Genomic DNA, 21,941 nt, shown 5'->3' with positions numbered 1-21,941 from the left:
GAATGTCACCACAATTTATTGATTATTTACTTAGGAAAATGATTTTTATAGCAACAATGGCCACGAGAGCGGCAGTAGTGCACCACATGAGGATACCAATGAGACGCTGGCCAGCCCACTCTACTGTGATGGTGGTGAAGCATCGCCCGACCTGCTCTCACAACTCTTCGTGTTGGAGGAGACACACATGGAAGACACACAGGCTCCTCCGGGCTTTCCCTCCCGTCTTCATCACCACAACTTCCTATGCACGATGCACGTCGTGTAACCTTAGGCGTTAGTGGCCAGGGATGGCTAACGTGTAAAGTATCTCTACCAGACCAGTCTGGCCGTGCCACAGTGCAGTGCCTAGGCAGACTGTGACTACGTACATGACCGTATGGCTTTCTGTGATGATGACAGTAAGAAATAGGTTCTGTGAAGTGTGGGCAGTGAGAGCAATGTCTGTGGCGGGAACATGTCGGTCTGTATGGCATCAATGTGTTGTGCTCATTATCATAATGAAGGACACTCGGGATGATGGCCGTCTCAAGCAGGGGAGACTGTCTAGTGTTCTGAACTGTCGATGCGGCTGGCATGGGAAGTATATTGTTTGGCAGGGACGACACATGATACCCAGAGCTTCCTGAATCAAAAGTAGACACTGGAGGTTCTATGGAGTTTGCAGCTGAGAAAATTGCTGCTGACGTATCATTCGGAGCTGAGCTTTGAGTTGTCTCATCTAACGCAGTGACATCATGCTTGGGAGATGCAGAGGATATGATATGAAAAGACATCACCCATGATGAATCTCTTGGTTCTAAAAGAGGAGGAGGAGGTGGAGTGGGTGTGGATGGTGGTGATGACAGATGACATGTTAATGGTGGTGGTGATGACAGCTGAGGAGAAACATCTGGGGATGAATTTGAACAGGGAGCGTGTAAAGGAGAGCGCAGTGGAGATAGAGACAAAAGTGAGGAAAGTAGGGGCTGCTCCTGGGCAGATAGGGATTTATGTGAATATGGTAAAGGAGGATTCTGAGTCAATAATGATGAAGCTAAGAATGGTGGAGGCGGGGGAGTTGGCATAGAGGACTCCAGAAAGTTAACTTCTACACCAAGATCAGGTCTGCAAAAGAAAAAAAAATCAAATGTTGTGCATCATTTTCCTAATGCGAGTGTTTGACTTACTAATGTTAGAGAGATACCGAGTATTAGCTTGGCAAGTCCGCCATCTACCCCCAGGGATATAGTCACCTAGTGCGAACCGTTGCTTGATTTGGTCTTCTCTATAGAAATATTTAAATGTAATAAGTCTAAATCTAAAGCTTTGCGGAAGATGAAAGCCGGCAAGGCAGCAGGTTTGGATGGTACTGCAGTGGAATTTATCAAAAAAGGGGGTGACTGTATTATTGACTGGTTGGTAAGGTTATTTAATGTATGTATGACTCATGGTGAGGTGCCTGAAGATTGACGGAATGCGTGCATAGTGCCATTGTACAAAGGCAAAGGGGATAAGAGTGAGTGCTCAAATTACAAAGGTATAAGTTTGTTGTGTATTCCTGGTAAATCATATGGGAGGGTATTGATTGAGAGGGTGAAGGCATGTAGAGCATCAGATTGGGGAAGAGCAGTGTGGTTTCAGAAGTGGTACAGGATGTGTGGATCAGGTGTTTGCTTTGAAGAATGTATGTGAGAAATGCTTAGAAAAGCAAATGGATTTGTATGTAGCAATTTTTGGATCTGGAGAAGGCATATGATAGAGTTGATAGAGATGCTCTGTGGAAGGTATTAAGAATATATGGTGTGGGAGGCAAGTTGTTAGAAGCAGTGAAAAGTTTTTATCGAGGATGTAAGGCATGTGTACGTGTAGGAAGAGAGGAAAGTGATTGGTTCTCAGTGAATGTAGGTTTGCGGCAGGGGTGTGTGATGTCTCCATGGTTGTTTAATTTGTTTATGGATGGGGTTGTTAGGGAGGTGAATGCAAGAGTTTTGGAAAGAGGGGCAAGTATGAAGTCTGTTGGGGATGAGAGAGCTTGGGAAGTGAGTCAGTTGTTGTTCGCTGATGATACAGCGCTGGTGGCTGATTCATGTGAGAAACTGCAGAAGCTGGTGACTGAGTTTGGTAAAGTGTGTGAAAGAAGAAAGTTAAGAGTAAATGTGAATAAGAGCAAGGTTATTAGGTACAGTAGGGTTGAGGGTCAAGTCAATTGGGAGGTAAGTTTGAATGGAGAAAAACTGGAGGAAGTAAAGTGTTTTAGATATGTGGGAGTGGATCTGGCAGCAGATGGAACCATGGAAGCGGAAGTGGATCATAGGGTGGGGGAGGGGGCGAAAATCCTGGGAGCCTTGAAGAATGTGTGGAAGTCGAGAACATTATCTCGGAAAGCAAAAATGGGTATGTTTGAAGGAATAGTGGTTCCAACAACGTTGTATGGTTGCGCGGCGTGGGCTATGGATAGAGTTGTGCGCAGGAGGATGGATGTGCTGGAAATGAGATGTTTGAGGACAATGTGTGGTGTGAGGTGGTTTGATCGAGTAAGTAACGTAAGGGTAAGGGAGATGTGTGGAAATAAAAAGAGCGTGGTTGAGAGCGCAGAAGAGGGTGTTTTGAAATGGTTTGGGCACATGGAGAGAATGAGTGAGGAAAGATTGACCAAGAGGATATATGTGTCGGAGGTGGAGGGAACGAGGAGAAGTGGGAGACCAAATTGGAGGTGGAAAGATGGAGTGAAAAAGATTTTGTGTGATCGGGGCCTGAACATGCAGGAGGGTGAAAGGAGGGCAAGGAATAGAGTGAATTGGATCGATGTGGTATACCGGGGTTGACGTGCTGTCAGTGGATTGAATCAGGGCATGTGAAGCGTCTGAGGTAAACCATGGAAAGCTGTGTAGGTATGTATATTTGTGTGTGTGGACGTGTATGTATATACATGTGTATGGGAGTGGGTTGGGCCATTTCTTTCGTCTGTTTCCTTGCGCTACCTTGCAAACGCGGGAGACAGCGACAAAGCAAAAAAAAAAAAAAAAAAAGTCTAAATCCGTATGTACAGGATCGAACACATCTTACTCATTGCCGTTACGCTGTAGAAAGTATGAGAGAGTAGAATAGCAGAAAAGTCATTGAAAGGAAATGATGGTTTGCGAGTAGCCTCGGTGGGAAGATACAGCCCATCAAAGAGCTCAGTATCATTTCTAACTGAAATCAACCAGTGAGGAAATGGGCGAACTCATGACTGAAAAATCGGTGGGAAAACCCTCATACTATCTGATCAGATCAAGTTAAGCGTCGGTTGGTTAGCAAGAGGAACCAAGCTACACTCCTCAGTGTCACAACCGGAGGCTCCTGCATAACTTCCTACAAGCGTCTATTTGTGCACCAAGGGCCAGTCAGCCCCACTGAAGTTAACCTTAACAGAGCAGAAGATGCTGCATAAAGCAGTTGGAATCACACACAAGCGGTGTACATCCCCAGGATTTCAGCCCCATCCCACCTCCCATCCAAGTATGATCTGACGCAGCAGCCACCGAGCCTTCTACTGGCAGCCTCAGTCTGGTAGATGTTTGGACTGAATGTTGGAGACTGTCGTGCACAAGAGCAGCACCACAGATACTATATAAACAAAGTTGTTTACCCGACCGACAGCGTTTTAATCAAAATTTTTCAAAACCTAATTTTCAGGTAGAATGTTCGAGCTTGTATAATCTTGAACGTGTTTCTGAGGAGACTACATACATATTGAGGAAGTTTCCTCCCAGCGGTCATCTGTTGCCAGAAGAATTAGAACCCACGTAGTTATCGTCACTTTTCTCTCGCGGCGTAACTACATGATAACGTTTGCCACCAAGATATGGGCAAGAAGGTACATAACTGATGGTAAGATCATGAGAACGTATGTGAGAATCAAGGTGTCTCATTCCTTAACCAATAAAAATTGTTTGCCAGGTTTACTTTTCCCAGCTCAGGTGAGATGCTCGTACACAAGTTGACAAAGCTATACACCGCACCGTGATCACTGCCCAACTTGAGTTAAAGGTATTATGATTCATCGTGTGAGAACTTTGTTAACAACTTTAATATTTTTAGACAGGTACGTTTCCCTGACAGAAAACAAAACTGTACATCATCCACAGAAGGAAGAAATGACCATGATCTCTACTGTGGCCGTTTATCTTACGAAAGATTCCTCAGAGGCGCAGGTGTCTCCTTTCTGAGGAAGATCGATTAAAACTAGTCATGTCATGTTATCAATGACCTTCCTGTACATATAACTGTGTTGTCCTCCGTCTCGTAAACAGATATTCACGCCTGGTCGTCTGCTCTACAAGTCAAATCGCCATCAAATCATCATTAGGTGTCTGGTGACTATGTTGGTGACTATGTTGGTGACCATGTTGGTGACTATATTGGTGACCATGTTGGTGACCATGTTGGTGATCATGTTGGTGACCATGTTGGTGATCATACTGGTGACCATATTGGTGACTACATTGGTCAGACCGGTATGATCTGATCCCCAGTTCACATAGCTATGTATGAGTATTTTCATATGTTGCTGAGGAAGCATCCCTCATCACTCCTTTGTGTGCATTAGATTTATACATTTGTGTTCTTATGCTACACCGATCTATCATGAAACTCATATAATACTGATATATAACATTGACATAGAGGGTAAATCTACGAAAATGGTATTGAGGTTAACACTGGTAATTTCGACACGAAACCTTTACGAAGCTAGTCAGTCTTGGAACGTTAGTGATGAAAATCTGTCTGCGATGACTTCATGTTGTCATCCATTAATTCAAATCGAAAATTCTCCCTGGTGAGTCAGGTTAGGTCACCTAAGATAGGACCCAGGTTAGTGCGGGAGAGTTTCATGAGGAAGCCTCAGCTTTAACCTCAGTAACTTGACCATAATCTTTACCGACCAAGGAAGTAGTCTCACCCGGACACACTGCTGGCCAGAGTTGTAGCGAAGACTGTGGGCGAGGTGAGGAGGGTGTCGGAAGTGCAGGAGGAGGGAACAAGGGTGCTGGAGGTGCAGGCGGAGGTGAGGGACGACCTGCGACGTCTCCATGTAAGCCACAGGAGGGCCAGGCCCACCACCGCCGCCAAAGCCCCACACGTCCCGGCCGGCACTGCGACGGCCACCGTTCCCCCACCTGCGGTGGAGGAGGTCTGCTCTGGCTTATGTGGGTCATGACATTAGTGTTTCACCAGCTGAGTCGTTGTACATCAGAAAGAATGCTATAATAGCCTGCCACATTATGTGAAGCAATGTAATTCCTTAAAACAAAATAACTCATTTGAAATATTGATTTAGTGTCGGAATTACATCTGAAGACGCAATGAAAAATGCGTTAACATTATAAGAGCTCTGCTAACAACTTTTTGGAATGCTTATTCCCACATTTTGTTTCTCATTCATGCATTTACGCAGTTTATAGATTCGTTTGTGCAGTAAGGTTCTGTAAAATGTTTGATGCTGGTAAAGTGAGCCTGATGGGAAATGACCGCTGTAGACCCCGGTGATCATGGATGTGAGACGTCGGATATTCAATTTCTTGTAATCAAATTGTCACTTCCCTATTAGGAGCAATCATAGTCTAGCTATTAGCGTTTTTGACTACCACGCGAAAGGTCCTAGGTCGAATACTGGCTGTTGGAGGGTATTATGATACATTATTACATCCAGTCGCCGCTTCCCGCATACATACATATGTACCCATTCATATTTGCTGCCTTCATCCATTGTCGTCGCCACCCTGCCACACAGGAAACATTATCCCCCCAACCCCCTTCCAGCGAGGTAGCGCCAGGAAAAGACAACAAAGGCTACATTCGTTCACACTCAGTCTCTAGCTGTCATGCGTAATGCACCGAAGCCACAGCTCCCTTTCCACATCCAGGCCCCACACACCTTTCCATGGTTTACCCCAGACGCTTTACATGCCCTGGTTCAATCCACTGACAGCACGTAGACCCCGGTATACCACATCGTTCCAATTCACTCTATTCCTTGCACTCCTTTCACCCTCCTGCATGTTCAGGCTCCGATCGCTCAAAATCTCTTTTACTCCATCCTTCCACCTCCAATTTGGTATCCCGCTTCTCATTTCCTCCATCTCTGACACATATATCCTCTTTGTCAATCTTTCCTCACTCATTCTCTCCATGTGACCAAACCATTTCAACACACCCTCTTCTGCTTTCTCAACCGCACTTATCATTACCACACATCTCTCTTACCCTTTCATTACTTGATCAAACCACCTCACACCACATATTGTCCTCAGACATTTCATTTTCAACACATCCACCCACCTCCGCACAGCCCTATCTATAGCACATGCCTCAACCATATAACATTGTTGGAACCACCATCTCTTCAAACATACCCAATTTTGCTCTCCGAGATAACGTTCTTTCTTTCCACATATTCTTCATCGCTCCCAGAACCTTCGCTCCCTCCCCCACCCTTTGAAATTAGATATATTACGGGTGAGAGAGGTTTATCAAAAGACATATCATATAATTATGAAAATAGTACTGACAGTCAGCTTCGTCAGAATGGTCTCCAGCGGAGCAGTTGGGCTGAGTGTCGCAGACGAGGCTGGGATGGATGCAGAAGTTGGCAGTTGTGATGCATCGGCCGCCCATGGTCACGCCCACGCAGTACGTAGACCGAGAACACCAAAAGCCTCTTCGACTGCTGCAGTTGGCTGGGAATGGAAGACTCATGAAAGAGAAGAGAAGATTATTCTACTGATAACGATCCTGGCTTCCTATCTCTCTGAGGGAAAAATTATGGAAAGAGAAAGAAATTCATCATAGGGAAACAGATGAACTTCAAGAAAAAATTTAAGGCAACGCATTCATCGAAAGTGAGAATATGTAAGATTATTACATAAAGTGACGTAGTTGGTAAGGTATCATTATACGTCCATCTAACGCTAAACAATAGTTGTGGTCTGCATGTTGTTCGTAAGTCGTAGGTCGGGGCACAAAACTACTTCGAAATGACAAAATCATAATCTTTGAATTCCAATGGATGATTATAGCTTTGTGGTATTATATCATGCAATAGCAGGTATGATATGACTGCGACGACACACATAAGCTGACGAGATATCTTACCCTGAGTTGTGAGCAACACTTCCGTCCAGAGAAGGTGGAATCCAGCAAACTTTGTAGTGTTGTCTGACGGTTGGCTCGTCCTGCCAACAAGACGGTTTTAATGAGTCTATTAACTTACAGTCGTCAGGTTTGTTACTGAGAAGCCCATTATAAGCTGAATATTATATTCTACATATGTGTACAAAAGGGAAAAATGAATTGAAAAGTCTCGAAACAAAAAGAAAAGATAATCAAAGAGGATGTAAAGCTCGAGCGGAGTTCCCGGACCCGCTTGTGGGACAAGCCTCAGTGCTGGAAGATCAAAACCAAAATTAAGGTTAACTTTGACGTACCTGAACGTGACGACCAGCCTGTTCCACTGGCTGAGGACCTCCCTGTCGGCCTGATTACGGTAGTAGTGCAGGTCACCACAAAACGACATGAGACTATCTCGTTGCCTTTCCAGTGGTCGATATCCGTCGTGAATGGCTAACTTGGCCCGTCGGCAATTAGCTTCCAAGAAAGAAATGTTTTATGTCAGTTATATTCACTTAAGCGACTTTCATAAAATAAAAGAAAAAGTGGTTCTTCATGTGAGATTTCGTCTTATCACAAAGTATAGTCATGAAGCACAACAGTCCTTCCTCCTGTATTATGTTCACAGTACATTGGAAAGGATTCAGCGGGTGGCCTCACCTTACAGTGGCCCAGAGGAACACTGCCTCACCTATGCTGCCTTGAAGCTGGAGCTGATGCACGCGCAAGTACACGTGATAGTGAGGACGTGCCCGCAGGAGCCACGTACAGGACAAATCACCAGGAAAGGCTCGAGGGAATCCCGGGGAAACAAGACTTCCCCCAGGACCATCCACCAGACCGCCGCACGTTCCACTCCCCGCTGCCACCGTCAACGTGGGCCTCACCGACTCTGGGATCGTGACAGGTGGGTCAACAGCTCGCCACAATGACACAGGTAGTCCACTTGCTATGTGACACAGGAATGTTACTGAGTTATCGAAAGAGACCGACTGCACCACGCTTTGATGTTGAGCATTGGTAGAGGCTGCCACAGACGCTGTTACAGACGCTGCCACAGAGGCTGTCACAGCGACTGCCACAGACGCTGCTAAAGATGCTGCTTCGGTGACTGCCACAAAAATTTACAAAAAAAAAAAAAAACACTTAGAAGCAGAGTCCCCGGGAACGGGCAAGGAAGGTCCCCACAAGTCTTTGACGCAGTAAGACAAACAAGCAACAGGACAATGGCCACTAACCAGCAGTGGTGTTTGGGGGAAATAAGTGTCAAATTTCTACATTATATTAATCAAAGGTTCTGAAATTCTGAGTCTGAAAATCTTAAAACATTGAGATAGAACATGTTTATGTTGAGATAGGACATGCTTATATGGAATTGTTTTAAAATTTGTTGATATCTGAGAAGTGAGACCTTAGAATTCTTTTATCTTATTATTACACATAACTAAGCCATTCGCTAACATTTCTTATTGGTTTCCTTCACAGAAGATAGCCAAGCGAGCTAAACTGGCGCGGCAAGCCTTACGGTGTCGCCTGCAGGTCCTTCCTCAGGCTAGTGAATATAAGATGTGAATGAAAACATCAAGGTTACTGATATTTAAGACAGGGAAAGAGAAGCTAAAACCCTCTTCAAACATTTGCCCGTCGCCCTGTTGGCTGTAGTCCGCCATGCTTTAAAGAACTAACCTGTGACGATGCTTACAAGAGACGTTGGGACAGATACAGGAGGTTCAAAGACTACGAGGGCGCAGAAGAAAAGGTATGAAAAAAAAGAAGACAAGACTAGAACAAGAGAAGAGGAGCAATAATGCACGAAAATAAATGAATAAAACTGATATAGGTCGTTAGGGGCGAAGGGGCGACCGTTGCTCAGTGTGTGTGGCTCAGTGTGAGAAATGATGGTGTTCCTGATTACCACACGAAGACAACGGTTGACTTGCTGCATCAAGTTTGATAATTCTAGAATTATGTCAAGAAGAAATACGTCTTCTTGGTGGAGTTAGCTTGGTTAAGTTAGGGATGTAATGGATCGAGTTGAAAGAATTACTGAGAATCTTGTAGACAAAGGAAATGGTGGATGTAAGGGGTAGTAAGCCTATAAACCACTTACGCGTGTATCATGAAAAGCTTTTCAAAGTGCATGCAGCAGTTATGAATACAGGAAAAAATGTGGGAAGCTCTGACCTTCTGTAACAATGGTTCCCAACCGAAATTTTCTATGACGACTTATTTCAAATTCACAATGTTACTGCTACCCCACAGAAAAGGCATATTCATGATTAAGTGTCTATCAAAACCGCAGATTATGGTAACTGAGGGAACTTTGGTTAATGAATACAGCAAGACAACTCAGTCTTGATAAGATTTTCAAAATATACACTGACACAGAAGACCTGTCGATACTGGCATCAGAACAGACACGTACCGACAGCCTCGGAAAAATGTCACTGGCATCAAGATTCCATCACTTAGGATTGGGAACCCAATCCGGTGTATGGAAGGTTTCTGAATACCGTTAAAAGCTTTTATAATGGAAATAGATCTGGTGAATGCCTGATTGTTGGCATGACTGAATGACGAGACGTGAATGTGGGATGGGGTAAGGGGTTCTTTGATGTCGAATAGTTATCTGACATTGTCATGGATGGCTCATTGGGTAAATTGAGAGCGAGATCGGTGATAGTTGTGCACCACTTAAGCATAGTAGAACTGTTTGCAAACTACGGCAGTTGTGGTCAGCAGATAATGTTGTTCTGTTGATTGAATCAAAGAACAAGTTAGATAGAATTTTGGGTCCTTATGGTGATGGGATTAGGCGAGGAGGTTAAAGGTAAAATCGACTAAAAAAAAAAAAAAAGTTTGATATCTTAGTGAGATGGTCTTTCGCTGTGAATATATGAGTGATCTCTGAAGCTGTATGCAACTGACCCACCCAATATATATGTATATATACACACACATATATATATAATATATATATATATATATATATATATATATATATATATATATATATATATATATATATATTCATATATATATTATCATACTTTGTCGCTGTCTCCCGCCTTAGCGAGGTAGCGCAAGGAAACAGACGAAAGAATGGCCCAACCCACACACAGACACATGTATATACATACACGTCCACACACGCACATATACATATCTATACATTTCAACGTATACATTTATATACAAACACAGATATATACATATATACACATGGACATAATTCATACTGTCTGCCCTTATTCATTCCCGTCGCCACCCCGCCACACATGAAATAACAACTCCCTCCCCCCTCATGTGCGCGAGGTAGCTCTAGGAAAAGACAACGAAGGCCACATTCGTTCACACTCAATCTCTAGCTGTCATGTATAATGCACCGAAACCACAGCTCCCTTCCTACATCCAGGCCCCACAAAACTTTTCATGGTTTACCCCAGACGCTTCACATGCCCTGGTTCAATCCATTGACAGCACATCGACCCCGGTATACCACATCGTTCCAATTTACTCTATTCCTTGCACGCCTTTCACCCTCCTGCATGTTCAGGCCCCGATCGCTCAAAATCTTTTTCACTCCATCTTTCCACCTCCCATTTGGTCTCCCATTTCTCGTTCCCTCCATCTCTGACACATATGTCCTCTTTGTCAATCCTTCCTCACTCATTCTCTCCATATGACCAAACCATTTCAAAACACCCTCTTCTGCTCTCTCAACTACACTCTATTACCACACAACTCTCTTACCCTTTCATTACTTACTCGATCAAACCACCTCACACCACATATTGTCCTCAAACATCTCATTTCCAGCACATCCACCCTCCTCCGCACAACTCTATCTATAGCCCACGCCTCGCAACCATATATCATTGTTGGAACCACTATTCCTTTAATCAATTAATTTCTGCTTCGCAAGATAACATTCTCGACTTCCACACATTCTTCAACGCTCCCAGAACTTTCGCCCCCTCCCCCACCCTATGATTCACTTCCGCATCCATGATTCCATCCGCTGCCAAATCCACTCTAAGATATCTAAAACACTTCACTTTCTCCAGTTTTTCTCCACTCAAACTTACCTCCCAATTGACTTGTCCCTCAACCCTACTGTACCTAATACCCTTGCTCTTATTCATATTTACTCTCAGCTTTCTTCTTTCACGCACTTTGCCAAACTCAGTCACCAGCTTCTACAGTTTCTCACCCGAATCAGCCACCAGCGCTGTATCATATATATATATATATATATATATATATATATATATATATATATATGTATGTATATATATATATATATATATATATATATATATATATATATATATATATATATATATATTGGAAAGGATCACAGTTTTGCGCGTGATCAAGATATTCCTATGAGTCCACGGGGACAATGAAACACGATAAGTTCCCAAGTGCACTTTCGTGCAATAATCACATCATCAGGGGAGACACAAGAGAGAAATATAAGTCAGTTGATATACAACGAAGAGACGAAGCTAGGACGCCATTTGGTAAACATGTGATTGTCCAAAACATACAACGAGCGTTCATAAACTTATCATTTTACAAATTTTATCAACAATAAAGTTATCTAATTTGTATAGACCATCACTAATATAAAGATTATAATTCTTTGTGTATTTAATAATAGAAGATTCAATGATATTTCTCTTGGTAATAGAGTTAGAGTTAATAACTGAGATGGCGTTACTCCAGTCAATACAATGATCATAGTCTTTAACGTGATTAAACAAGGCATTTGATTCTTGTCCCGTTCTTATACTATATTTAAGTTGCTTAAGTCTAACAGAAAGATCCTAACCAGTCTGACCAATATAAAATTTATCACAGTTTCCACAAGGCACTTTATAGATGCACCCAAGAGAATTTTCTGGGGAATTCCTGATTAAGATATTCTTTGTAGTATTATTGTTGCTAAAGGCAACATTTGCATTAAAGGACTTAAGAAACATGGGAAGCAAAGTGAAATTATTATTAAAAGGGAGAACTAAAAGATTCTTGGTGTTAATGGGAGGTTTGGGCTCAACTCTATAAAATGATTTCTTTGCTAACTTAAGGGATTTATCAATGAAAGATCTAGGGTACTTGAACTTAGATCCAATAGAATATATCTTCTCAAACTCACCATCAATAAACTCTGGACTGCAAATACAGTAAGACCTTAATAAATAGAAGGCCAAATCATGCAACAATCGGAAGTGTTTACGTCGTCAAATGCAAGGCATGTAAATATAATCATACATGCCAGACAGGTAAAACGGTAACGGAGAGGTGATATTGGCACCGGCATTCAGTAAGCAGGGACGACCACAAAAGAGCGATCGCTACACATTGTCATGAAAATGATCACCCCGGCCATTGATCTTGAAAATCTCGTTATGTTATACCCCTATGCTGATCATGACTCACGCAACGTCATTGAATGTCTGAATTGCTAATACTAAGAACTGACCCACCCAATATATATATATATATATATATATATATATATATATATATGTGTGTGTGTGTGTGTGTGTGTGTGTGTGTGATGTCTCCATGGTTGTTTAATTTGTTTATGGATGGGGTTGTTAGGGAGGTGAATGCAAGAGTTTTGGAAAGAGGGGCAAGTATGAAGTCTGTTGGGGATGAGAGAGCTTGGGAAGTGAGTCAGTTGTTGTTCGCTGATGATACAGCGCTGGTGGCTGATTCATGTGAGAAACTGCAGAAGCTGGTGACTGAGTTTGGTAAAGTGTGTGAAAGAAGAAAGTTAAGAGTAAATGTGAATATGAGCAAGGTTATTAGGTACAGCAGGGTTGAGGGTCAAGTCAATTGGGAGGTGAGTTTGAATGGAGAAAAACTGGAGGAAGTGAAGTGTTTTAGATATCTGGGAGTGGATCTGGCAGCGGATGGAACCATGGAAGCGGAAGTGGATCATAGGGTGGGGGAGGGGGCGAAAATCCTGGGAGCCTTGAAGAATGTGTGGAAGTCGAGAACATTATCTCGGAAAGCAAAAATGGGTATGTTTGAAGGAATAGTGGTTCCAACAATGTTGTATGGTTGCGAGGCGTGGGCTATGGATAGAGTTGTGCGCAGGAGGATGGAGGTGCTGGAAATGAGATGTTTGAGGCCAATGTGTGGTGCGAGGTGGTTTGATCGAGTAAGTAACGTAAGGGTTAGAGAGATGTGTGGAAATAAAAAGAGCGTGGTTGAGAGAGCAGAAGAGGGTGTTTTGAAATGGTTTGGGCACATGGAGAGAATGAGTGAGGAAAGATTGACCAAGAGGATATATGTGTCGAAGGTGGAGGGAACGAGGAGAAGAGGGAGACCAAATTGGAGGTGGAAAGATGGAGTGAAAAAGATTTTGTGTGATCGGGGCCTGAACATGCAGGAGGGTGAAAGGAGGGCAAGGAATAGAGTGAATTGGAGCGATGTGGTATACCGGGGTTGACGTGCTGTCAGTGGATTGAATCAAGGCATGTGAAGCGTCTGGGGTAAACCATGGAAAGCTGTGTAGGTATGTATATTTGCGTGTGTGGACGTATGTATATACATGTGTATGGGGGTGGGTTGGGCCATTTCTTTCGTCAGTTTCCTTGCGCTACCTCGCAAACGCGGGAGACAGCGACAGCAAAGAAAAAAAAAATATATATATATATATATATATATATATATATATATATATATATATATATATATATATATTTATATTGGGTGGGTCAGTTGCATACAGTTCAGAGATTAAGGGTGGAGGGGGTCATGCAGCGGGGTTGACCTGGATAGCTGGGTGTGTCTTGAACTTCTTTATGTTTTCGTGTCTTGTCAATTCTCTGATGATAATTTGGTTAATGCTAGGATGGGCTTTAAAGTTGCCTTAGGTCAAATTAACGTTCTTAGTATTAGCAATTCAGACAGATTCAATTACGTTGCGTGTGGCATGATCAGCATAGGGGTATAACATAACGAGATTTTCAAGATCAATGGCCAGGGTGATCATTTTCATGACAATGTGTAGCGATCGCTCTTTTGTGGTCGTCCCTGCTTACTGAATGCCGGTGCCAATATCACCTCTCCGTTACCGTTTTACCTGTCTGGCATGTATGATTATATTTACATGCCTTGCATTTGACGACGTAAACACTTCCGATTGTTGCATGATTTGGCCTTCTATTTATTAAGGTATTACTCTTGGTGTTATTGTACTGGAAAGCAACATTATAAGCAGTGTTTTTTTCGAAAGTGTCTTAGAATAGCTAAGTTGGGGGAATAGGGCAACATTAAACATTTATTCCTATCCTTATGTGTCACATTTGTGTTAAGAAAAAAACATAAAATGTCTTCATAGCTTTCCAGTGAGCTTTGTTCACCAGTTGGGATAATAACGTATCTTTAGGCAGTTGTATTATCCCACAGACCTTTCCATGGTTTATTCCAGACGTTTCACATGCCCTGGTTCAGTCCATTAGCAGCAAGTCGACCCCGGTATACTACATCGTTCCAATTCACTCTTTTCCTTGCACGCCTCTCACCCTCCTGTCCGTTCAGGCACCGATCGCTCAAAATCTTTTTTCGCTCCATCCTTCAACCTCCAATTTGGTCTCCCGCTTCTCCTTGTTCTCTCCACTTCTGATACATATATCTCTTTGTCAACCTTTCCTCACTCTTTTTCTCTACGTGTCCAAACCAGAGAAGAAAGGTCTGTTTGTCCCTAGCCCCCCCCCACCCAACAATAAACCAGCCACAGAACCAGACCCTCGCGGTTACCATCATTGCCTGTGTGGAGCGTATTAGTGCGGCACACATTTCCTGCTCTTGATATCCCTTGTATGACTTAACAGATAATAACCAACGTGACCAGGGAACGAATAGCGCCACACTGTGACCGATTTACTCACCTTCGTGGAGGAAGATGTAATGGGCGTTGAAACCTTGGGCTTGGAGGGCGAGGTTGGTTCTGAAAAGGATATCGAGACGAGGATGAAGGGTGAGGAGTGGGTTGGTCACTCCCCGGCCGCAGTATCGCCCCACGAACTCCTGCATACCGGCCATGTCCACACTGCTGACGTCCAGGTAGTCCGCCACACACCTGCCCAAAGCCGTACCGTCACTCCTACTGACAGTGACAACATGTAATGTTCACACGTTAATGTTCAGCTTGTTCACCAGGGTGATAGCAGGCGTCCAGGCTGCTCCTATACCCTTACCTGACATGACCAATATCTACCTAATCGCTAATACTGCCCCCCCCCCCCCACACACACACACACACACACACCACCACCACCACCACCAAGCGTCCACAGTGAACAAAGATGAACAGATAACTTGAAGTTACTGAACTACTCGTACCATAATGTTATTCCTGGGAAACTGCGGCGACAGGAAAATTAGTTAAATGTTTATGAAGTTCTAGGACTTCTTTTATAGACCTCCTGCTGCTTCAAGTCTGTACTCCAATCAGGAGCAAAGAATCAGTGGATTTTTTTGGAGAGAGAATTTCCACAATGAGACTTCATTCCGTTTCGTTCACTGACGATGATGCAGTCTTGTTAAACGTAAGATTTTATTTGTTGTGTAACCACATGCAGGAGAAGCATGGCAATTCCTGCTAAACCAAATTTCCGGTAAACTCATGTGAGGTTCATAAATTCGTGTAGAGAAAACGTAATCTGTTGTAGAAATATAATCAAAGTTATAAATACAAGAAGTTCGGAAAACAGCATCAGACGCCACAGGAGAGACAGACGTGAGAGATGTTGTCAGCTACCACATATGTGAGACCTTGTGTTCAGAGTATGGTCGCCTCTTAACAAGCAAACAGTGTTAGGATCATAGCAAGAAACTTTACATACTAAACTTACTGACTGACCCTCTGTAACTCGCTAGAAAAACAACTGCTTACTGACTGAACCTTAGTAACTCCCTAATAAGACAACAGCTCACTGACTGGACCTCTGTAACTCGCTAGTATGAACATCTTCACAATGCGGTATAGTTCTGTATCAACAACCAAGGTTAACATGAAAGAGTTCAGTGGATAATGAAATAGATTCCAGTCACTAACCTGGCCATCCCATCTACTTTCACCAGTCAACCCATCCATCCCAACCCTCACCCCAGCCACCAAATTACCACCAGACTCACCCTGCTACGTATGGTTCTTCAAGGTGGAAAGACTGGAAAGTAATCTTGACAGCCTGGAACATCTGACCCTGAAAGACGTAGGTGCATCGTAAACCTGGCGGGTACTGCTTCGGCCATCCCGGTGAAGAAAAGTTACCCGACGAAGAGACCCGGGAATCGAAGTGGTAGTAGCAGCTACCTGGGGACGACATGGGGGGGAGAACTCAGAGAAAGACTTACACAGATGCACAGAGCAAGTGAGGTGGTCAAACGCGAACTGATAGATGTGTAGCGTCTGCAGATAAATCTCGGCCGACCAAGATATACCTATGACCATAACAGCAAAGATACTGCGATATAGTAATAAGTAAACAACTCGACTATTGGTAATTACAATTGGAAGGCAATCTTCCAACGGGGTGATCCGTGGGTGCCGGTGAGTGCCACTAATGGCTGACACTTCTGAGACATCAGTAAAGATTCTCATCATGTAGTCAGCTCTGAACATCAGCTGTTCATCAAGATTGTCAGTAAGATTGGAGAGGATGAGGTATTGTGTATATTTTCTATATGATTCTGTTATGTGTATGATTGTGTGCTGCTGGGAGTGATAGCCATTCTCTTTAACATGTTTAAAAGTTGCGTTTCTTTCAAAATAAAGTTTCTTCTTTGTTACTTTAGACGCTTACATAATTATTTTACTCCTCGGTAGATATGATCACACATATGGCAGTACTCTGAATAAGGAATTTTCAAATAATGAATAACTGATATTGAAGTCTCAGTACGTGTTTTGTTAAGGAAACATCTTTGGGGGGTTGTTTGCTCATTAACCAGCTGGAAGTGTCGTGGTTGACCACGCTTGGGTTACTTACACATCACTTGTAGAGGAGCCGTCATGAGGATGGATGCTACAATTGTCAGATCAGGTAGTGGCCACAAACCCCGTCCCATCACCTGTAGAATGGCAACAGAATCAGCGATCGACAGAAGCAATGAGGGGAGTAGGAAGGTAACAGAAGTAACAGTCAACAAGAATTGTGTTTTGGCATTTTATGAACTTTAGACGGGGTTCTCCACGTCCTTGTGTGTGGTAAGATAAATGTTCTGGTACTTAGATTAATAATTATGTATTGATATCATACATAGATGACAAAAAAATTTTTGTGCATTGTCCATGCATACTAAGACTTTAATATGGTTTTATGTATTGAAATCGTCAGACAGTAAAGTGACAACACTGATAATGAAAATTCACCAGATTTATATTCATTGTTGAAACTAAGTTGCTGAGGGAAACACAGACGAGGATTATGACCCTCCTCACAGTTCGTTTCGTCAAAGTGTCATCTTTCCAAGTTAATCAAAATGCTGACGTGAATGTCTATGGTAACAGCAGGAAGAGAGTTTCGATACATAACTTGGGTATTAAGCTTTTTGGCCTAACAATCCGAAAGACAGATCTAGGACCCTGAGGTGACCGTGATCGATGGATATGCACTCCTCTGGATAATCATCAAAAGAAACACAGCAAGACATTGTCTACAACATCAAAAGCAACAGTGCAAGACTAGGTCGATAATGTTCTAACTCCCTCAGCAAGCAGACCAACTGTGTGTACCTGCGTGTGACACATATCAACAAGAAAGCGGTATGTTCAGCAATAGTCAGCAGTCGTACCAGCAGACGTCTTCACCTAAATCTCAAGACACCAGTCCTCCATATAAGACCGAGTATCTGTCGAGTGCCTGACGACACTCGTACATGACGGTCTGCTCTCATGATGGCAGCGACCAGCCGCCAACAGTGGTGAGTGATTACACTGACGTCGCTGTTGTACTTGTTAACTCGTGCTCTCAAAAAAATCCTCTATAACGCATGGTTATGGTCCAGCTGACGTCAGTACTGTTGTGAACATCAAGATAGCCGGAGCATAATACTGCTATATCATAGAACGACACTCCCGCCACATTCACTCAACAGGCGTGACACAGCTTCCCACATACATAGGACATCAGAAAATATATTTTTAAAGATGCTTCAGTCTAAGCTCACTGTGAGCCACAGTGGATATCTTGCATTAGATATGGTCTGTGGCCTTACCGAGTCTGCTCGATTATTTGTTGCTTATGACTCACGTGATCACAGTGACGACACATCTGCTACCACTGCAGGTTAGGAAGCTATAGGGTCTCAAAGATGGTGAATCCCAAAGCAACATTAGTTCCATAATTTTCAGTTGCCTCCAACAACTGAATCAGCCACAGACAACGTGCACTAGACACACTACCCAGGCATAACTGCATCTCCGCCTTGACCTCTGATTCTCCAGTTGTGGGAGCAACACAGCTTGGGTGTAATCGTAATGAAGCAACAGAGTGGCTGATGCCGGTCAAGCTTCCGGGTGACGGTGATCCAATTCCGCTCGACATTCTGAGCATAAACATATATTTCCAAAGCGTGTCCAGACTGCACTGGGTGATATGATTTTGTCTTACAATTATCCTGTCCTGTGATGCGCCAGTTGTGAGAGTGATGCCTAATGCAATAAAAGAACAGGTGCTGGTAGGAGACCATTGGCTCAAGATGAACAACAGTACCTGACCGTGTTCCTCTGCTTGGTCGTCAACAGTGTCGCTGCAGGGAAGTTTATGGAGATTTTGAACATTCTTGATTAATGAAGAAATGATGTATGAATGTGGAAAACTTCCTGCATGTTATTGTTTATTTCCGCTGTTGACTGGTGATGCGGTCCTGGAAGACTGTTGACTGGTCCTTTATACAGCATCAGTTATTGTTCACTCAAAAGCCAAACTAAGTAATAACACGGGCGGTCCAGGGGTGGTGATGTGTGGCGGTACGTACCAGGGGTGGTGATGTGTGGCGTTACGTACCAGGGGTGGTGGTGTGTGGGTTACGTACCAGGGGTGGTGATGTGTGGCGTTACGTACCAGGGGTGGTGGTGTGTGGGTTACGTACCAGGGGTGGTGATGTGTGGCGTTACGTACCAGGGGTGGTGATGTGTGGCGTTACGTACCAGGGGTGGTGGTGTGTGGGTTACGTACCAGGGGTGGTGGTGTGTGGCGTTACGTACCAGGGGTGGTGGTGTGTGGGTTACGTACATGGAAAGCGTGGGTTGGGCGAGCAGGCCGGCGTATACGGTGACCCACGAGTCAGTGTACAATATACGGGACGATAAATCTCTCTCACGCCTCACATACCATCGTATAAAAATTTTTCCATCGATGGAGAGGATAGACAAAACGTTGCCAATATTTGTCAACGATTTCGAAGAGCGATGATTCAGACATAATAGTGGGTGACTGAACCACCCATCCATCCACGCTGAACAGTAACGTCATTAGTGTTCACCATGTCTTGTGTTATCAATACCAATGAATCATTTTCCTGAGCTCACCCAAGTTATTCTACATTTTAATTACATTTTCATACACAGAACAAGCATAGATGGAGGAAACGCGAATAAAGATGACCGAATAGCATAGAATGACAACACCAGGTGATGAGCGCGGCAGAGATGCGGCTCGTGGCTGGTCGCTATCATCACCAGCTGTGGTCGACTCCCACGCGCAGATTTCCGGCGGACGTTTACTTAATTAAAGTGAATTTTGGTTGGTTGAAATAGCTTTGCATAATTTCTGGTTTGGAGAATAGCCTTGATGCTATGTTAATTAAACTCGGCATGTTTGATACTCTTGGCTGCATTACACCGTAACGCTTATAAACTGTTATTACTTCGAATGACCGGATGTTTGTGCTTGCAGTGCAGTGTGCGTTCGTCTGTATCACTCAGACACAATCTTCCAAATCTAGTGAATTACATTCACGAAATTGATGAAGATACGCGTTTGTATCATTGATCAAGACATGTGTTTGTATCATTGATCAAGACACGTGTTTGCATCATTGATCAAGACACGTGTTTGCATCATTGATCAAGACACGTGTTTGTATCATTGATCAAGACACGTGTTTGTATCATTGATCAAGACACGTGTTTGTATCATTGATCAAGACACGTGTTTGTATCATTGATCAAGACACGTGTTTGTATCATTGATCAAGACACGTGTTTGTATCATTGATCAAGACACGTGTTTGTATCATTGATCAAGACACGTGTTTGTATCATTGATCAAGACACGTGTTTGTATCATTGATCAAGACACGTGTTTGTATCATTGATCAAGACACGTGTTTGTATCATTGATCAAGACACGTGTTTGTATCATTGATCAAGACACGTGTTTGTATCATTGATCAAGACACGTGTTTGTATCACTGATCAAGACACGTGTTTGTATCATTGATCAAGACATGTGTCTGTATCGTGCAATGGAGGCGGTGGGTCGGCAGGATTAAGACTTTTGCTGTAAAGTCAACAATAGAGAGTTGACGTGCAGCTGTTATGTTTTATCTTCTTAGTTTTTTAAATGATCTTGGAAAACTGAATCATAAAGACTGAAAGTAACCAACACTCTCTCTCTCTCTCTCTCTCTCTCTCTCTCTCTCTCTCTCTCTCTCTCTCTCTCTCTCTCTCTCCCCGTTTCTTTCCTTCTCTCCCTCATCCTCTCGTCCTCCTCAGCCACCACTCCAGCAGCATATCAAGACTGCAGGCTCACCACGGACGAGTGGGGACGCTGGCAGCCGGACAATACCCTGCTAAATACCTAGACACCAAAAGAGGCGATTACTGCAGCCGGAGGAGACGCTCTTATGGTTTTCTGTGGCCCTAGATAGCCCCCAAGTTGCTCTAAATGACCCAGAACTCACTTCTCAAGGTTCCCACAACAGCCAAGGTTCTGCCAGAGCGATATTCCCAAGCCTTCACGTCTTGTGACCTTTACTTTTAAACTTTGGTATTGTGAAGCGAAGATTGCTGGCCTCTATCCCCAACTTTCACCCCCACCCAGTCTCTCCTTATTTCTTTTCCCTCAGCTCCCCCCACCCCACAACCACCACCCCCCAACTATCCCCACCATCTACACCCCGGAAGAGATGGTCTGCACGGTGTGTGTGTGTGTGTGTGTGTGTGTGCTGGTTACCCACTGGTGTCTCACGAGGTTGTCTGCTGCCGCACAGTAACAGTAACCCAAATGTATATGGAATATATATATATATATATATATATATATATATATATATATATATATATATATATATATATATATATATATAAAGATGTTCTGGAAGGAGGTAAATAAAGTGCGTAAGACAAGGGAGCAAATGGGAACATCAGTGAAGGGCGCAAATGGGGAGGTGATAAGTAGTGGTGATGTGAGAAGGAGGTGGAGTGAGTATTTTGAAGGTTTGTTGAATGTGTTTGATGATAGCGTGGCAGATATAGGGTGTTTTGGTCGAGGTGGTGTGCAAAGTGGGAGGATTAGGGAAAATTATTTGGTAAACAGAGAAGAGGTAGTAAAAGCTTTGCGGAAGATGAAAGCCGGCAAGGCAGCAGGTTTGGATGGTATTGCAGTGGAATTTATTAAAAAAGGTGGTGACTGTATTGTTGACTGGTTGGTAAGGTTATTTGATGTATGTATGACTCATGGTGAGGTGCCTGAGGATTGGCGGAATACGTGCATAGTGCCATTGTACAAAGGCAAAGGGGATAAGAGTGAGTGCTCAAATTACAGAGGTATAAGTTT

At 43.4% G+C, this 21,941-nt stretch overlaps 1 protein-coding gene across 2 annotated transcripts in view; it reads right to left on the bottom strand.

Annotated features, from left to right (window-relative positions):
* Window positions 1-21,941, bottom strand: part of LOC139750162 (uncharacterized) — a 54,263-nt gene continuing 32,322 nt past the window's right edge. The window contains exons 2-10 of one of the 2 annotated variants that reach the window (XM_071664506.1): window positions 17,148-17,229; window positions 16,294-16,471; window positions 15,045-15,235; window positions 7,826-8,026; window positions 7,452-7,611; window positions 7,120-7,199; window positions 6,537-6,704; window positions 4,928-5,144; window positions 1-1,107 (exon numbers count right to left, since the gene is read on the bottom strand). In XM_071664506.1, the coding sequence (XP_071520607.1) occupies window positions 27-1,107; window positions 4,928-5,144; window positions 6,537-6,704; window positions 7,120-7,199; window positions 7,452-7,611; window positions 7,826-8,026; window positions 15,045-15,235; window positions 16,294-16,471; window positions 17,148-17,229 (2,358 nt within the window). In that variant the 3' untranslated portion in view covers window positions 1-26. The remainder of the gene's footprint in view (window positions 1,108-4,927; window positions 5,145-6,536; window positions 6,705-7,119; window positions 7,200-7,451; window positions 7,612-7,825; window positions 8,027-15,044; window positions 15,236-16,293; window positions 16,472-17,147; window positions 17,230-21,941) is intronic. The other variant, XM_071664507.1, reaches the window with a different exon arrangement.

Source organism: Panulirus ornatus, chromosome 9, assembly GCF_036320965.1.
Source record: "Panulirus ornatus isolate Po-2019 chromosome 9, ASM3632096v1, whole genome shotgun sequence".
Classification (NCBI taxonomy): domain Eukaryota; kingdom Metazoa; phylum Arthropoda; class Malacostraca; order Decapoda; family Palinuridae; genus Panulirus; species Panulirus ornatus.
The sequence above is the reverse complement of the archived record's forward strand: the minus strand, read 5'-3'. Positions and strand labels throughout refer to the sequence as shown.